The following is a 1,826-nucleotide window of genomic DNA, read 5'->3' as shown; positions in this document are numbered from 1 at the left end:
TGTGTAAATCACATGGTGGCTTTGGAATTTGAATCCTGTTCGACTCAAATAGACTTTCATGCAAAGAAGCAGATCCCATGTGTTGTATCCATGCTCACAAAATCTCTCTTCTTTCCGTAAGAAATGAGAAACTGCTACTACTTGAATAATACAATACCTGGCATACAATTCACTCCTTCATTCCGTAGAGGGGAAATGTGAACAGGAAGGTTACACACAGAATAATGTACATTGGCTAACTCCTGTAACCAAGTCTGGTGATTGAGATTACCCGACAAAATGGTTAAGAGAAAATGAAAACTGAATGCAGATCAAAGTTCATTGGGGGCTAAAATACTAAAGCAGGTGGAAAATATAGGTAGCTGGAATTTGGTTGTCACAACAGATTTTTGGTCCAGTTTTTACATATTAGCCCAGTCGTTATTAGACCTCATTTCTGTCCGTGAATGTTCTTTTTCCAATTAAGGAAGTAATTGATAATGTGTAGGACTGCATATGCACTCCACTTTTTTAACTACTAAATGCATGTGACTTTGGTGCATGTTTTGTCACATCTGGTATAAAACAGTTTGATAATTTATATGCAACTTACTGTAAGTTTTCTGTATTTTTTACAATTCAGCCTTAGTGTTGTATCTTTTAAAGCCAGAAGGCTTTGTGGAGTCAGGGAATGTAACTTTAGCCATCTATTCATACTTGGCCATTAAATAAATACCTAAGAAGCTAGCTATTGATTTGGTAAATAAATATTTAAGGAAAAAATAATGTCAAGTTAGTCCTATTTCATAGAGCAGATTTGTATTTTCTATGTTGTGTATATAGTGTTGAAGTGGAATGAAGTGATTAGTAATTTGCATTTATCATACAGTTATAAATACAGTGTCTGTAAGGCATTGATAAAATGACAAAAAATACACATTAATTGAAAAACAGTACAGTGCTCATATGCCCAAGCGCAGCATTTTCAATGGAAATTAAATGTTTATCACAAAGAATAATTGTCCTATCATTCAAGGTGATAAAAAGGAATATAAACTAAAGCTAATTGGAATGGGGAGGACAATGAGAAACCACACTGAAAAACAAACATAAAATCAGCTTGATGTTTTTAGAAACAAGACTAGCAATCACAAAATGATGGAAATAATTGTCATGACTAATAAACAATGTCTACATTTCAGTTCTGGGAAAGAATTGTGTAGTAATTCAGAACTATGGGGAACTATAGTCAGTCCAAGATATATTCAGCCAAAATACTTGAAATGATCTGTTTTTGCCTCTTGTACATTGCAAACACTTGCTGGTGGAATTTTACTTTCAGTGTACCAATATTTTATATTTTCAGTATCCCCGGTTGTGACATGGTATATGTGGAAGTAATCTTACCCTTCTTCATGGCATAGAGATAAGTGACCACCTTGCAGCAATGGCACATTTTTGCTGTAAGAGGCCATAGGCAATTTTACTGCTAGAATTGGTAGGTTAAAAATGAAGATGAAATACTGCAGAGAATCATAAGAAGGTGGCACTATGGTGGTTAAAGGTAGAGATGGTTCATAATTTCATAGTAACATTCTTTATTGTGACCGAATGTTCATTTTAAACTACAACCCACCCACCCAAGTAATGAACAATCTCCCTGTAATGATGGTGTTCTCCAGTGTTTACATTCAATTTAGATATTTTTCTCAGTGCTGGCTAAACTCAGTCATTGGTTTTTGATTTCCTGCAAATACCACACATACAGTCTTTGTGTCTACGCCTAAATCTCTATTGTCCCTGAGGAAAAGCAGAATTTGGAGTTGCCACAGAACAGGAACATAGGG

The 1,826-nt window shown here is 35.0% G+C and overlaps 1 protein-coding gene across 1 annotated transcript in view; it reads left to right on the top strand.

The window, feature by feature from the left end:
- Nucleotides 1-1,826, top strand: part of LOC140327009 (caspase-3-like) — a gene marked incomplete at its 5' end in the record, with an annotated part of 8,836 nt that overhangs the window by 3,434 nt on the left and 3,576 nt on the right. Inside the window, 1 exon segment of the mRNA XM_072406128.1 lies at nucleotides 278-1,826. Coding sequence (XP_072262229.1) covers nucleotides 278-287 — 10 coding nt within the window.

Source organism: Pyxicephalus adspersus, chromosome 3 (assembly GCF_032062135.1).
Source record: "Pyxicephalus adspersus chromosome 3, UCB_Pads_2.0, whole genome shotgun sequence".
Taxonomy (NCBI): domain Eukaryota; kingdom Metazoa; phylum Chordata; class Amphibia; order Anura; family Pyxicephalidae; genus Pyxicephalus; species Pyxicephalus adspersus.
Note: the sequence above shows the minus strand (reverse complement) of the source record. Positions and strands in the feature narration are given on the sequence as shown.